At 45.6% G+C, this 13,618-nt stretch overlaps 1 protein-coding gene across 3 annotated transcripts in view; it reads right to left on the reverse strand.

The window, feature by feature from the left end:
- Nucleotides 1-172: 172 nt before the first annotated feature.
- The window catches only part of RAF1 (Raf-1 proto-oncogene, serine/threonine kinase), a 49,208-nt gene continuing 35,762 nt past the window's right edge, over nucleotides 173-13,618 (reverse strand). For all 3 annotated transcript variants that reach the window (XM_064724300.1, XM_064724301.1, XM_064724299.1), the window contains 8 exons: nucleotides 13,303-13,420; nucleotides 10,067-10,151; nucleotides 8,873-9,049; nucleotides 6,499-6,545; nucleotides 4,924-5,042; nucleotides 2,532-2,663; nucleotides 1,324-1,458; nucleotides 173-313 (listed from right to left, as the gene is read on the reverse strand). In XM_064724300.1, coding sequence (XP_064580370.1) covers nucleotides 173-313; nucleotides 1,324-1,458; nucleotides 2,532-2,663; nucleotides 4,924-5,042; nucleotides 6,499-6,545; nucleotides 8,873-9,049; nucleotides 10,067-10,151; nucleotides 13,303-13,420 — 954 coding nt within the window. The remainder of the gene's footprint in view (nucleotides 314-1,323; nucleotides 1,459-2,531; nucleotides 2,664-4,923; nucleotides 5,043-6,498; nucleotides 6,546-8,872; nucleotides 9,050-10,066; nucleotides 10,152-13,302; nucleotides 13,421-13,618) is intronic.

The raw sequence follows: 13,618 nt of genomic DNA on the forward strand, positions 1-13,618 counted from the left end.
AGCAGCTTCGTGGTGGGGTGGGACACGGAGTCCTGCTGGAGGAGCCTGGGCAGCTCGAGTTCCCCCTGCAGCCCCAGCGTGGAGCAGGGCAGGAGAGCTCAGAGCAGGGGCAGGAGCGCTCAGAACACGGGCAGAGCGCTCAGCACAGCCTGCTGGGGGCAGGGCAGAGCTCTCAGAACACGGGCAGCCTGCTGGAGGTCAGCGTGCACGCGTTGATGTCCTCGGTGTGGGCGGCGCGGTGCAGCGACGGCTCCGAGGCGCTGCGGTTGATCTTGGGCAGAGAGTGCTGCAGCAGCTCGATGGAGGACAGGATCTGGGGAGAGAGAGCTCTGAGAGCCCTGTGGGGCCTGCAGCTCCCTCTGCTTCCATGCAAACCAACAGCAGCTCCCTCTGCTTCCATTCAAACCCACAGCAGCTCCCTCTGCTTCCATCCAAACCAACAGCAGCTCCCTCTGCTTCCATCCAAATCCTCCACTTAAACCCACAGCAGCTCTGAGAGCTTTTGGGATCTGCAGCTCCTCTCTTTCATTACCTTCCATTTCCACAAGTCCTGCTTCATTCAACCTCACCATTCATTCATTCATCCATTCACTCACTCAGTTCTTATCCTGTTCAAGTTTCATTAATGCTCCATGGGGCACTGAACACAGAGTTGAGGAGCCCAGCTCTGCTCTGTCAGTGCTGGGAGGGCCTCAGAGGGTTCCAGAGGTTGGGAGGATCAATTCTATCAATTTTTATCAATTCACAGATAATTAGGAGCAATTAATGAGCATCTAAACCACCCTCCAGCAGAGTAACAGGGAAGGAACTGCATCTTCTGCCTGATGTTCAAAAAGAACTTTCTAAACGATGCTTGACTGCAACAGCAGGAAGGTATTTTTCCAAAACTGTTGATGTTTAATTAATTAATTACTCATAATTAATGAGTATAAGAAAGTCTATAGTCCATCCCTATAGTGACAGGGAAAGGTAAAGCATCCCTTGTAGAAATACCAAGAATTGCTCCAGGAGTTTACACCCCCCAGTGGATTTTGTTTCCTTGTTCAGAGTTGTGGGGAAGGAAAGGAGCAGTGGCCTCTCATTTCCCTCAGCTCTAAAATGAAATGAATGTCCAGAGATTTCACTTTTCTGGATGAGGGGTTTGGTTTGTCTCTGGGCAGGTGAGTGCTGAAGGCCCAGCACTGTCAGCCCAACCCCAGCACAGCCCAGAGCTGCACTGGCAATAAACAGACCCAGGGCAAGGCTGCTGTCCCTGCTAAGCACAGCTCCCACCTGCAGAGTCCTGTGAGCCCCCAGGGCTGGGCAGGACCCCCACCCACTCACCTGTGGGAACAGAGGCCGCTCCTCCCTGACCTTCTTCAGGCAATCTGCCACCAGCCTCTTCATGGCCTTGGGGCAGTTCTTGTACAGCTTGCTGAGGTCTGGGGAAGCGTAGCCCCTGCCAACCATGAAAATGATCTGCAAAACAACCCCCACAACAGCCAGGTCACACAGGGGCAGCTGTGCTGGACCCAGCCCACAGGGCACTGCCCAACAGCACAGACCAACACAAATATTCAATATTCCAAGGCTGCACAATAGTTACTGGGTTTTCCCTCAGTAAAAAGCACCAAATCCAATCTTCCTGATGTAGCAGCAGGATATTTAACACCAAAATGGGAATTTCCCATAACTGCAAATGTATACAGCAGTGTTTTACTGTGCAGCAGTAACCTGTATTACCAGGGCACTTCAAATGTTTATATACAAGGAATTTTCTCCTTTGAGCACCTGCCCTGCCAATCCTGAGGTGAACTCTCATTCACTGCTGCCAGCAGGCAGGCTGGCAGCACCACCTCAGCTGGTTTAATAAATAATAAATGTGGATTTCTGCAGGCCAGGGGATGTGCCTGGGTGTGGGATCTCAGCACCTCAGGACTGAGGTGTCACCGAGAGCACCCTTGGGGGGCTCGGGAGTCCTGGAATGTTCCAGAAGTGCCTGGTGGCTGGACTTTGATCCTACACAGGAGACGACACCTGTATGAGGACAGGAGGGTTTCACCGGGGTGAATGGTGAAGGGATTGGTTAATTAGAGGGTGAGACACAGGGTTTAGGATTTCTGTACAGGGGGGTTTAGAGAAGTAAGATGGAGGAATTGGGGCGTGTCCTGTCCTTCTTCTTCTTCTTCTTCTCCTCCATCTTCTGTGGTGATGGTGGCACTTTGGGATTGGTCATTACTAAAAGTGCACCGGGCAATAAGGGTGAAAGGTATTGGGGAAAAATGATAAATATTGTATATGTAACTTTGGGTATAAAGATAGGTGACCGTCCGGAGGGAGTGACAGTGTGCTCATGGCTGGCTGCTGAGCAGAGCTCTGTCGGGCCGAAAGAAAATCTTTTAGATAAACAATTAATAAACACCGAGACCGAAAAAAGAACTGAAGCCTCTTCTCGTCCTTTGATACGCGGCTGCCCCAAGGCCACCCCGGGCCTTTCCAGGCCCTCCAAACAGCCGAAAACCGGACATCTGGGCTGCCCCAGGGGCTCCCACCTGATCCCTGTTGTTGATGTGGGAGTAGGGCAGCTCCCCTGTCATCAGCTCGTAGAGCACTATTCCATAGGAGTAGACGTCTGACTGGAAGCTGAAGGGGTTGCTGTCCTGCATGCGGATCACCTCGGGCGCCTGAGGGGGCAAACACAGACACAGCTCAGCAGCAGCACCGAGCCAGGAGAGCTCTGGGAGCACAGACTGAGCCCAGCTGGGAATCACTGAGCAAAGGGCACCCAGAGCCTGGGGAGTTCACCTACAGCTCTGCAGAAGCTCAGGCAGGGCTACCCCACATCTTATCATCAACACAGCACACCAAAAAATCAATGCTTCACCTGAACAAGCATTTTGCCACTAGAAAAAAACATTAACATTTGGATTTGCAACATTTACTGACTCCTGTTACACCTCACACAGAACTGAGCCTGAGTTGCACCATCAGTTCTTCAACTGGCATCAAGGTTAAAAGGGAAAATACAAAACTCTCATTCTTGTAAACTGATACCAAAGCTTGGCCAGGAAATGTGAAAGCCAAACACAACCAGCACATACTGAACAGATCAGGGAAGAAATGCAGGAATATTTTGCATATTTCCTAGTTTAACATATCTCCAAAGTTTGATGAGGTTACCTAAGGCTCTGGAGAAGTTCAGGCTACTCCACATCTAATTAAAATTATCAATACAGTTCAGAGACACAAAAAATCCGGCATTTTGCAATTAGAAAAAAATAATAATATTTGGATTTGCAACATTTACTGACTCCTGTTACACCTCACACAGAACTGAGCCTGAGTTGCACCATCAGTTCTTCAACTGGTATCAAGGTTAAACAAATATATATATATATATATAATATATGTTTATATATTTAAATATATAAGTATCTAAAAATATGTATTAAAATATTTTTAAAATACAAAATTTTCATCCCTTCTAAACTGATACCAAAACATGGCCAGGAAATGTGAAAGCCAAACACAAACCAGCACATACTGAACAGATCAGGGAAGAAATGCAGGAACATTTTGGATATTTCCTAGTTTAACATATCTCCAAAGTTTGATGAGGTTACCTAAGGCTCTGGAGAAGTTCAGGCTACTCCACATCTAATTAAAATTATCAATACAGTTCAGAGACACAAAAAATCAATGCTTTACCTGAACAAGCATTTTGCAATTAGAAAAAAATATTAATATTTGGATTTGCAACATTTATTGACTCCTGTTACACCTTACACAGAACTGAGCCTGAGTTTGACCATCAGTTCTTCAACTGGCATCAAGGTTAAACAAATATAATATATGTTTATATATTTAAATATATAAGTATCTAAAAATATGTATTAAAATATTTTTAAAATACAAAATTTTCATCTCTTGTAAACTGATACCAAAGCTTGGTCAGGAGATGTGAAAGCCAAACACAAACCAGCACATACTGAACAGATCAGGGAAGAAATGCAGGAACATTTTAACATTTTGGATATTTCCTAGTTTAACATATCTCCAAAGTTTGATGAGGTTACCTAAGACTCTGGAGATGTTCATGCTACTCCACATCTAATTAAAATTATCAATACAGTTCAGAGACACAAAAAATCCAGCATTTTGCCATTAGAAAAAAATATTAATATTTGGATTTGCAACATTTATTGACTCCTGTTACACCTTACACAGAACTGAGCCTGAGTTGCACCATCAGTTCTTCAACTGGCATCAAGGTTAAACAAATATAATATATATTTATATATATAAATATATAAATATACATAAATATATATTAAAAATATTTTCAAAAATTCAAAACTCTCATCCCTTCTAAACTGATACCAAAACATGGCCAGGAAATGTGAAAGCCAAACACAACCAGCACATACTGAACAGATCAGGGAAGAAATGCAGGGACATTTTAACATCTTTGCCAATTATGAAGCTTCTTAAAATAAACACTGTCAGATGAGTGAGCAAAACAAGGTGTGAGCCACCAGAAGAATTTTCCCCATTGGCTGAGATCTTTTCTCCCCCCTAAAGAATCCCCTCAGAATTATTAAGCAACAATAAGGGATCACAGGAGCTTCCAAGGAAACAGAAACAACCTCCCCTCCTGTGACAGCTCAGCAAAGATGGGCTACAAATGACTCAAATAAATACAATTTTTTTAATGCCTGCAATGAGCAAATATGCAAGGTTTTCTTTCCCAAACTCTGTTTCATGTACACAAATACATTGCATTGGGTAAATTAATTTTAAATCCTTTTTTTTTTTAAGAAAAGCTTTTAAAATTTGGCTTTTTTTGCACAATTTTTTTAAAGAAAAGAACATTTCTGCTCCTGGACCTCTGTTTGAGGGGATGTGTGTATTTCACAGAGCACAAAGCAGGGAATGTTTGCTCACCATCCACAGGATGGAGCCCGTGGGCTGCTCCACCTGCTGGGATCCGCTCCACCTGGATTTCACCGTCGCCAGCCCAAAGTCTCCTATTTTCACTGTCAGGCCTTCATGAAGAAATATATCTGTGCCTTTGTTAAAGAAACTGCACAGAACCGAGTCAAACATTGGGTATTTTCTGACCTGACTTGTTTTATTGAAAGCTGCTGGGAGCTGTATGGGAAACAAAGGAAAAGGGATTTTAAATGAACATTTAACACCAAACCAGAGCAATGTTCAGCAGCATTTGCAGATTTATCTCTATGGTGAGCCAGGACAGAAATCAACAGTTCATTGCCATCCATGGCTGCAGCTCCTTAAATAACTGAGAAAGGGAAACAGCTCAGAGGTCTCAAACTCAGAAAAGAAAATTAAGAAAAAAGCAATTACAAGGAGAAATAAGTATCAAAATAAAATCTATTTCCATAAAGTTCTCTGGCAGATCTGCTGAGGTTTAACTATGATTTTAACTGCAAATATATCCACATTATTTATAATTATCTCCTTCATGGATCTGTCACATATATATATATATACACATATACATATATATATATATATAATGTGTATATATATAATGTATATATTAAACATATGTATATATAATTATATATAATATACATTTTTATATATAAACATATTTATAATATATATTAAATACATATATGTTAAAATAACCTCAGCACCTTCTCTGCTGGGTTTATTTTAAGAAGTTATCATTTAATGATTTGACTTAGGAATGCTGCAAGTTCAAGAAGATAATTCAGAAATATAAACCTGACTCTTTGTCATTTCTATGTCAGGAGCAGAGCAAACTTATTTCACAAAAATGATCATCATTAACTAGGAATCACAAATTTCTGGCCTCCTATACTGTAAAATAATTGGGTTTTTTTTAAACTGAAAATGGAATTCACTGACACTGTGGAACTCCTGAACTTGGCAGATTTTTTATGATGACATTTGCCAAAACATCCTGGTCCCATCTGCTGGAAGGAAGCCCCAGTTCCCATCTCCAGGGATGTTCTGGTAATTCCAAAATCAGGCATTTCAAAGGTGAAAGAAATCAGCTCACAACATTTTCACTCCAGATGTCTTACTGAATATTTATTTTTGCACAAAATCTAATGGTAAAAGGCTGCCTTTCCTTGAGTTTAAAGTAAGGATTTTGGCTTCATTTCTGCCAGCTATGTGAGGAGTTTTAAACACACTAAAAATACCCAAGAGGCAGAAACAAACCCATGTGTGCACACACAGCTCCCATCAGTGAGAGCAGCGTGTGGGGACCAGACTGAATAAACCAAATTTCAGTAAAATAAGAGAATTCTGGAGCACAACTGCTGCACATCCTTATCCCAAGTGTGGTGAACAAGCACAGATGTCCTGTGGAAGTCCTTGCTGGCTCATCAACAGGGATTGCCCATTAGTAGGTATATATATAAATATATTTTAAAAAGCTGCTGCAACCCCCACAGAAAGCAAACTCCACATGACCATTAAGAAATCCCTTCCCAGCAGAGAATGGAGACTCAGGAAGGATACTATTGGATTTCATGTCCCTGTGGATGATGTTCTTTGCATGTAAATAGCTGTGAAGGGAAAAGCACAAGAGCCATTAGCAGGGCTGCTCACAAACCATCAGCATTTTCATTGCCCCCAGACACTTCATTCAGTTTATCCCACACCCAACCCCTTCTGGCTTTCCACAAATCTACTTTGGGAACAAAGAAATGGAGCTGTGCTCAGTGCAGTGAGGAAATGCCAGGAAGGAGTGGCACAAATTCATTAACCCTGGGAGCCTGGGGCAGTGCCCACAGCCATGGGCTCTGTGCTGGGGCTGGGGCTGGGGCTGCTCCCAATGGGCACTGAAACCTGCCCAGATCCTGGAGTCTGCTCCCAATGGGCTCTGAAACCTGCCCAGATCCTGGAGTCTGCTCCAAATGGGCTCTGAAACCTGCCCAGATCCTGGAGGCTGCTCCCAATGGACATTTACCCTGCCCAGATCCTGGAATCTGCTCCCCATGGACATTTACCCTGCCCAGATCCTGGAGTCTGCTCCCAATGGACATTTACCCTGCCCAGATCCTGGAATCTGCTCCCAATGGACATTTACCCTGCCCAGATCCTGGAATCTGCTCCCCATGGACATTTACCCTGCCCAGACCCTGCAGTCTGCTCCCCATGGACATTTACCCTGCCCAGACCCTGGAATCTGCTCCCCATGGACATTTACCCTGCCCAGACCCTGGAATCTGCTCCCCATGGACATTTACCCTGCCCAGATCCTGGAATCTGCTCCCCATGGACATTTACCCTGCCCAGATCCTGGAATCTGCTCCCCATGGACATTTACCCTGCCCAGATCCTGGAATCTGCTCCCAATGGACATTTACCCTGCCCAGACCCTGCAGTCTGCTTTGCAAACCTGGGCCCTGAGCTCTGCAGCTGCTCCTGTGCTCGCAGCATCAGAGGCAGGGCTGAAAGCAGAGCTGGAAATGCTTCCAGAAACATCTGGGGAACAGAGCAGCCACCCCTCAGCCCACAGAGCATCCATCAGTGTGCCAGACACTGCAGGGTTACACTGGCACAGGGAGGAAAAGCTCCCTCATTCTCAATTTGCAGCAGCATTTATCTGCTCACTGCAGCACAGCTCAGGCTGGACAAGGGGATAGAGAAAGTGGGAAGGGGAAAAGGGAAAAAAGGGGGGAAAAAAAGGGGGAAAAAAAGGGGGGAAAAAGGGGGAAAAGGGGGAAAAGGGGGGAAAAAGGGGGGGAAAGGAGGGAAAAAGGGGGAAAAGGGGGAAAAAGGGGGGAAAAGGGGGCAAAAAGGGGGAGGAAAGGGAGAAAAGGGGGGAAAAGGGGGGAGAAAGGGGGAAAAAGGGGAAAAAGGGGGGAAGGAGGGAAAAAGGGGAAAAAGGGGGAAAAGGGGGGAAAAAAGGGGGGAAAAAGGGGAAAAAAGGGGGAAAAAGAGGGAAAAAAGGGGGAAAAAGGGGGGAAAAAAGGGGGAAAAAGGGGGGAAATGGAGAAAAGGGGAAAAATGGGGAGAAAAAGGGGGAGAAAAGGGGGAGAAAAGGGGGAGAAAAGGGGGAAGAAAAGGGGGAAAAAAGGGGGAAAAAAGGGGGAAAAAAGGGGAAAAAAGGGGAAAAAAAGGGGGAAAAAAGGGGGAAAAAAGGGGGAAAAAAGGGGGAAAAAAGGGGGAAAAAAGGGGAAAAGGGGGAAAAAGGGGGAAAAAAGGGGGAAAAAAGGGGGAAAAAAGGGGGAAAAAGGGGGAAAAAGAGGGAAAAAGGGGGAAAAAGGGGGAAAAAGGGGGAAAAAAGGGGAAAAAAAGGGAAAAAGGGGGGAAAAAGGGGAGAAAACGGGAAAAAGGGGAGAAAAGGGGAGAAAAGGGGGAGAAAAGGGGGAGAAAAGGGGAGAGAAAAAGGGGGAGAAAAGGGGGAAAAAAGGGGGAGAAAAGGGGGAGAAAAGGGGAAAAAGGGGGAAAAAGGGGGAAAAAGGGGGAAAAAGGGGGGAAAAAAGGGGGGGGGGAAAAGGGGGGAAAAAAGGGGGGAAAAAAAGGGGAAAAAGGAAAAAAGGGGGAAAAAGGGGAGAAAAAAGGGGGAAAAGGGAAAAAGGGGGAAAAGGGAAAAAGGGGGAAAAAGAGGGAGAAAGGGGAAAAAAGGGGGAAAAAGGGAAAAAAAGGGGGGGGAAGGGAAAAAAGGGGGGAAAAAGGAAAAGGGGGAAAAGGGGGAAAAGGGGGAAAAGGGGGAAAAGGGGGAAAAGGGGGAAAAGGGGGAAAAGGGGGAAAAGGGGGAAATGGGGGAGAAAAGGGAAAAAGGGGGGAAAGGGAAAAAAGGGGGAAAAGGGAAAAAAGGGTGAAAAGGGGAAAAAGGGCAAGGGGCAAACAGGAAAGGAAGGAAGGGGAAAGGGAAGGCTCTCACTCCATGCCCTGGGCGGTCTGGCGCGCGATGTCGATCAGCTGGAACATCTGGAACTTGGTCTCCTGCACGTGCAGGTGTTTGTAGAGGCTGCTGCCCTCACACCACTGGGTGACAATGGCCAGGTTGTCCTTGGTCATGTAGCCCATGAAGAGCAGGATGTTCACGTGCCGGGTCTTCCTGCCAGAGGGGCACCAAGAGAAATCAGTGGCTGCGGCCAAAGTGCCCTCCTGGCTGGAGGCACCTCATCCCTGCAGCCCCAGCTCAGGGTGGGAGTCAGGTCTGGCCTCACACATAATTAAAATACAACACAGTTGCCATTTTCTGTTTGTCAGCTGTTTTTTTTTGTATTTTAGTTACAATTCTCCTTTTAGTTATTTGAAATCAACATTGAAGACGAGGATGTCTGAAAACTCAAATGGTTTGACATCAACAAGCAACAGCCACACCTGCAAGTGGGGTTAGAAATGACAGGAATGGCAGAAATCACCCTGGAAGCTGGGGAAAAGCCCAGCTTTAGGTGGAAGACTAAAGACTTCCTTCCACCCCCAATTCTTCCCCATTCCCAGCTGCTTTCACAAACCACAACCTTTCCCTCCACCCCAAATTTTTCCCCATTCCCAAATGCTTTCAGAAGCCAGAGCTTTTCCTTCTATCCCAACTTTTCCCCATTCCCAGCTGCTTTCAAAGACCAGAGCTTTTCTTTCCACCCCTGATTTTTCCCCAAGAGAAACCAAAGGATAGCTGTAAACCCTCAAGGAATTATCAGGTGAGGAGATGGTTTTTTATCTATCTACTTGGTTCATTTTCAGCAGTAACATCCCAGACACTAAAAACCCTCAGGATCTGAAAGCAGAGAACAGTTACACTCAGCAGTGCATGAGCTTAAGGAAAAAAATGATTATGCTGCAATCTGAAGAGGAATTCAAACTCCAACACTTGAAGAGTTCAAATGTGGTGAGAGTTAGGGCAGAAATTATTAATGCCCACCTTCCCTGCCCAGTGTGGGCTGAGCAAGGTGGGTGTTAGGAATAAAAAATAAAATAGGAATAAAATAGGAATAAAAAACAAAAATACACTGAGCTAGGACTTTTTTATTCTTCTCTGGAAATCTGCTGTTTGTGCACAGAATATTGGGCCAGAAGGCTCCAGGGAGGCAAATGGAATATCAGAATTTAGCAGTGAACACCAACTCACCTCAGGACAGCCACTTCATTCCTGAAAGCCTGGAACTGCTCTGGGGTTGGGTCTACAACCTTTAGGATCTTCACTGCTACATCCCCTGGAAATACAATTACCACAAATTTATTCCAAGTGCAGCTTTCCTTTCCTCCTCAAAATAACAGAAATGAACAATGAAACTCAAATCCCTCATCTGTGCACAGCACACCTCTACTAAAGGGTCAAGATTTCCCTGCAAATTCCTGTGGTATCAAGCAATTAATTGAGCTGAATTTCAGTCTGATGGAAAAAGCCATTAATTAATTATTTACATATTTCACTTCTATTTTTAAGGGAAAAAATTCCCTTAAATTTTTATTCCCTCCTTTTGGCAGGACATATGTACACACACCTTTGTGGTTTTATTAGCAAATTTAAATACTGAAGTGTTTTATATATAAACTTCATCTGAGCACATCAGAAAACCCAACAGCTCCCCTTCGTGCAGAATTTCATGAATTATTTAATTCTTGAAGAGGTGTGAATGTTCTACTAAAATAAATCATAATATGAATTTAGTGTTTATTACAAAATCTGATTGAAGTCATTTTTCCTCTTGATTTCTGTGTCCCATAATGAAAATCAGAACCTGTTCATTATTTTTGTGTAACAATATTGCTTCCCTTGCTGCTGACAGCACCTGGGCTTTGAGACATGCAAGTATTTACTCATTAAAAACAGAGGGCAGCAGGTGAGTTTCCAGATTTGTTTTTTCAGGTTTTTTTTCCTGACAATACTGCCATTTAAATTAGAGCCTTGAGGGGTTTCTGTGTGTTTCTGTTCAAAATCACAAGCCATGAATTTGGAAACAAATTTTGCAGCTTTGCAGGGTGCCTGTTTTCAAAATATCCCCACTACACATCAAACTCTCACATTAATCATTTTTCCATTGAAAAAACTCCACCATTTATTTATGCTGATTTCCTTTCCATGCTAATTAAACCACAAAGGTTTTAAGAGAAGCTCAATATAACTGAACAGCAGGCTGTGGAATTTCCCAGCTAACAGCAAAGAAACCCTTTGCAGAAAGGAAACTGGGCTGGAACGTGGCAGTGAGGAGATCAGAGCAGTGGGAATGGAGGTGCAGCTGTGAGACTGAGGGCTGGTGTCTGAGCTGTGCTGGAACCCCAGGGCTGCTCTCACACAGCACATCCTGCTCCTGCCTGGCCCTCTGCTGAAGGATCAGCACCCAGCAGCAATAAATCCATTTTCCCTCTTCTCTTGGTGAAGGATGAGCACCCAGCACCCCTAAATCCATTCTCCCTGTGCCTTTGGTGAAGGATCAGCACAGAGCATCCCAAATGCATTTTCCCTGTGCCTTTGGTGGCAGATGAGCACCCAACAAGAATAAATTCATTTTCCCTTTGGTGGAAACTGAGCACTGAGCTCCCCAAAATGCCTTCTCCCTTTGGTGAAGGATGAGCATCCAGCAACCCTAAACCCATTCTCCTTGTTCCCTTGGTGAAGGATGAGCACCCAGCACCCCAAAATCCATTTTCCCTCTTTCTTTGGAGGCAGATGAGCACCCAGCACCCCTGAATCCCTTTTCCCTTTGGTGGCAGATGAGCACCCAGCACCCCAAAATGCCTTCTCCCTTTGGTGAAGGATGAGCATCCAGCACCCCTAAATCCATTCTCCCTGTTCCCTTAGTGAAGGATGAGCACCCAACAGCAATAAATCCACTTTCCCTTTGGTGGCAGCTGAGCACCCAGCAGCAATAAATCCATTTCTCTGTGCCTTTGGAGGCAGATGAGCACCCAGCCAGGTACAATAAATCCATTTTCTCTGTGCCTCTAGTGAAGGATGAGCACCCAGCACCCCTAAATCCATTCTCCCTGTGCCTTTGGAGACACATGAGCACCCAGAACCTGTAATTCCATTTTGCCTGTCCCTTAGTGAAGGATGAGCACCCAGGTGCAATAAATCCATTTTCTCTGTGCCTTTGGTGGCAGATGAGCACCCAGCAGCAATAAATCCATTTTCCCTTTGGTGGTAAATGAGCACCCAGCACCCTAAACCCATTCTCCCTGTTCCCTCAGGGAAAGATGAGCACCCAGCACCCCAAGATCCCTTTTCCCTTTGGTGAAGGATGAGCACCCAGCACCACTAAACCCATTTTTCCTGTGCCTTTGGAGGCACATGAGCACCCAGCAGCAATAAATCCATTTTTCCTTTGGTGAAGGATGAGCACCCAGCACCCCTAAATCCATTCTCCCTGTTCCTTTAGTGAAGGATGAGCACCCAGCACCAATAAATCCATTCTCCCTGTGCCTTTGGAGGCAGATGAGCATCCAGAACCTATAATTCCATTTTGTCTGTCCCTTAGTGAAGGATGAGCATCCAGGTGCAATAAATCCATTCTCCCTGTGCCTTTGGAGGCAGATGAGCACCCAGCACCCTTACATCCATTCTCCCTGTTCCATTAGTGAAAGAAGAGCACCCAGCAGCAATAAATCCATTTTTCCTTTGGTGGAAGAATGAGCACCCAGAAACCCCAAGATCCATTTCCCCTGTGCCCTTGGTGAAGGATGAGCACAGAGCATCCCTAAACCCATTTTCCCTGTGCCTTTGGAGGCAGATGAGCACCCAGCAGTCCTAAATCCATTCTCCCTTTGGTGGCAGCTGAGCACTCAACAGCAATAAATCCATTTTTGTTTTGGAGGCAGATGAGCACCCAGCCAGGTACAATAAATCCATTTTCTCTGTGCCTCCAGTGAAGGATGAGCACCCAGCACCCCTAAATCCATTCTCCCTGTGCCTTTGAAGGCAGATGAGCAGCCAGAACCTGTAATTCCATTTTGCCTGTCCCTTAGTGAAGGATGAGCACCCAGGTGCAATAAATCCATTTTCTCTGTGCCTTTGGAGGCAAAAGAGCACCCAGCAGCAATAAATCCATTTTTCCTTTGGTGGAAGAATGAGCACCCAGCACCCCAAGATCCATTTCCCCTGTGCCTTTGGAGGCAGCTGAGCCCCCAGCACCCCTAAATCCCTTTTCCCTTTGGAGGCAGCTGAGCCCCCAGCACCCCTAAATCCATTCTCCCTCTTCCCTTGGTGAAGGATGAGCCCCCAGCACCCCCAAACCCATTCTCCCTGTTCCCTTAGTGAAGGATGAGCCCCCAGCACCCCTAAATCCCTTTTCCCTCTGGAGGCAGCTGAGCCCCCAGCACCCCAAGCTCCATTGTCCCTGGGTGCTGCCCCCAGTGCACACTCACCGTGCCACTTGCCCTTGTAAACTGTCCCAAAGGAGCCTGAGCCTATCCTGGTGGAGAGCATCACTTCACTGGCTTCTATCTCCCAGTAATAGCTGGAGTCTCTCTGCCCACGAGGCCTCTGCAACAACAAATCACAGGGATTTCACTGGGAATCACCCCTATTATACACACACATATAAAATAAACTAAATCACTTCCTTCACACAGCTTCCCCCTGACACCTCGAGGGGCTGGTCCTGCAGTTTGGGTTTTGGTTTTCTCCTCAGTTTGGGAGGGTGGTGGGGGTTTTTAGCAAAAAACCCAAATAAAAAATCAC

This window comes from Zonotrichia leucophrys, chromosome 12 (assembly GCF_028769735.1).
Source record: "Zonotrichia leucophrys gambelii isolate GWCS_2022_RI chromosome 12, RI_Zleu_2.0, whole genome shotgun sequence".
In the NCBI taxonomy this organism is placed as follows: Eukaryota; Metazoa; Chordata; class Aves; order Passeriformes; family Passerellidae; genus Zonotrichia; species Zonotrichia leucophrys.